This window comes from Chionomys nivalis, chromosome 1 (genome assembly GCF_950005125.1).
Source record: "Chionomys nivalis chromosome 1, mChiNiv1.1, whole genome shotgun sequence".
Lineage (NCBI taxonomy): Eukaryota > Metazoa > Chordata > Mammalia > Rodentia > Cricetidae > Chionomys > Chionomys nivalis.
Window position 1 is genome coordinate 8,194,000 of NC_080086.1, and position 1,771 is coordinate 8,195,770.

At 49.9% G+C, this 1,771-nt stretch overlaps 1 protein-coding gene across 1 annotated transcript; it reads left to right on the forward strand.

Moving 5' to 3' along the window:
* Nucleotides 1-223: 223 nt before the first annotated feature.
* Nucleotides 224-988, forward strand: LOC130883238 (phosphoglycerate mutase 1-like). Its single transcript, XM_057783439.1, has one exon. It carries the CDS (start codon nt 224-226, stop codon nt 986-988), a length of 765 nt encoding a protein of 254 aa, XP_057639422.1.
* The last annotated feature ends 783 nt before the right edge of the window (nt 989-1,771 follow it).

A 1,771-nucleotide genomic window follows, 5' to 3' on the forward strand; every position in this document is an offset into this window, starting at 1 on the left:
ACTGCTTAGCATTTTAGAATCTTTTCCAGAAACATAATGTTTTCTGATCCAAAATGACTTATCTATACTTCACAAGATTAAAGTCCCTATGTTCGCATGAAAGCAGAAACTACTGTTTAGTTAAAATACCCTGGGCCTCTGGGCATTGTGGCAGAGGCAAGAGGATCCCTGAGTTCAAGGCCAGAGAGACCTCGTCAAGGAAAAACCAAACAGGCCTATTGCCATGGCCGCCTACAGGCTCGTCCTCATCCGGCACGGCGAGAGCACCTGGAACCTCGAGAACCGCTTCAGCGGCTGGTACGACGCCAACCTGAGCCCGGCGGGCCACGAGGAGGCTAAGCGCGGCGGACAGGCGATGCGAGATGCTGGCTATGAATTCGACATCTGCTTCACCTCCGTGCAGAAGAGAGCAATCCGGACCCTCTGGACAGTCCTGGATGCCATTGACCAGATGTGGCTGCCAGTAGTCAGGACCTGGCGCCTCAATGAGCGACACTATGGGGGTCTGACTGGTCTCAATAAAGCAGAAACTGCTGCTAAGCATGGTGAAACACAGGTAAAGGTCTGGAGGCGATCTTACGATGTCCCACCACCGCCAATGGAGCCTGACCATCCCTTCTATAGCAACATCAGTAAGGATCGCAGGTATGCAGACCTTACTGAGGACCAGCTGCCGTCCTGTGAGAGCCTGAAGGACACTATTGCCAGAGCACTGCCCTTCTGGAATGAAGAGATTGTCCCTCAGATCAAAGAGGGGAAGAGAGTCCTGATTGCGGCCCATGGCAACAGCCTTCGGGGGATCGTCAAGCATTTGGAGGGTCTCTCAAAAGAGGCCATCATGGAGCTGAACCTGCCAACTGGCATTCCCATTGTCTATGAATTGGACAAGAACTTGAAGCCTGTTAAACCCATGCAGTTCCTGGGAGATGAAAAGACCGTGCGGAAAGCCACGGAAGCTGTGGCCGCGCAGGGCAAAGCCAAGAAGTGAAGGCGTAAAGACAGACTTCTGCCCCAAGACCCTCCTCCCTGCCTGTCTCTACCTCCTGTGCCCTTCCCAGCAACTATCACTGACTCCATGTTTAGGATCTTAAGTTTAAGTTGTAGCTGCAGATGGGGACCCGTGGCTCCCATTTTGTTTTAGTATTTTATCCCCTGAACCCACTTTCTTCATAGAATCTAGTCAGAGTAACACCTCTAGGGTGCAGGTTCTTGGTCCACATCCAGGGACGGCTCCCTCCCAGGAGAATTGAGATGTAGTAATTACAGTTTTTTTAGTCCTTTGTTTACAAGCGTCTGCTTTTAGGAGGTCAGGGAGGAACCATGCTGTGGCCTGACCAGGGTGAAGCTTGTCCTGCACTCTTCTGCAGTTAGGTAACCTGGGGCTGTAGTCACTCCAGTGGAAGGTAAAAGTAGCCTGCATTTAAAAGATGAACTGCCTTCCTTTCTGAGCCTAAAGGAGCTGCTGAACCCCCAAAAGGTTGGGATCAATCCTGTCAAGTCTATGTGTTACATTTATTTTACAAAAACAAAAGTACATATATATTTATCAGCACACAAAAACCCCTCTGAGGTTTCTAGTGGTGACTGAAATAGTCTATGTGGTCACCAGAAAATAAGCCACTCCTCATATCAAGTGGGATAAACTCCTTGTCCTCAAGGGACAGGAGTGTCTCTGTGTGTTAGGACCCCCTCTGTCTTGTCTTGTAGAGGTGAAGTGCCCCTTGATCATGTCCAGGGTTTTGTCTTTCGCTATCTGAATCATGTTCCAGCT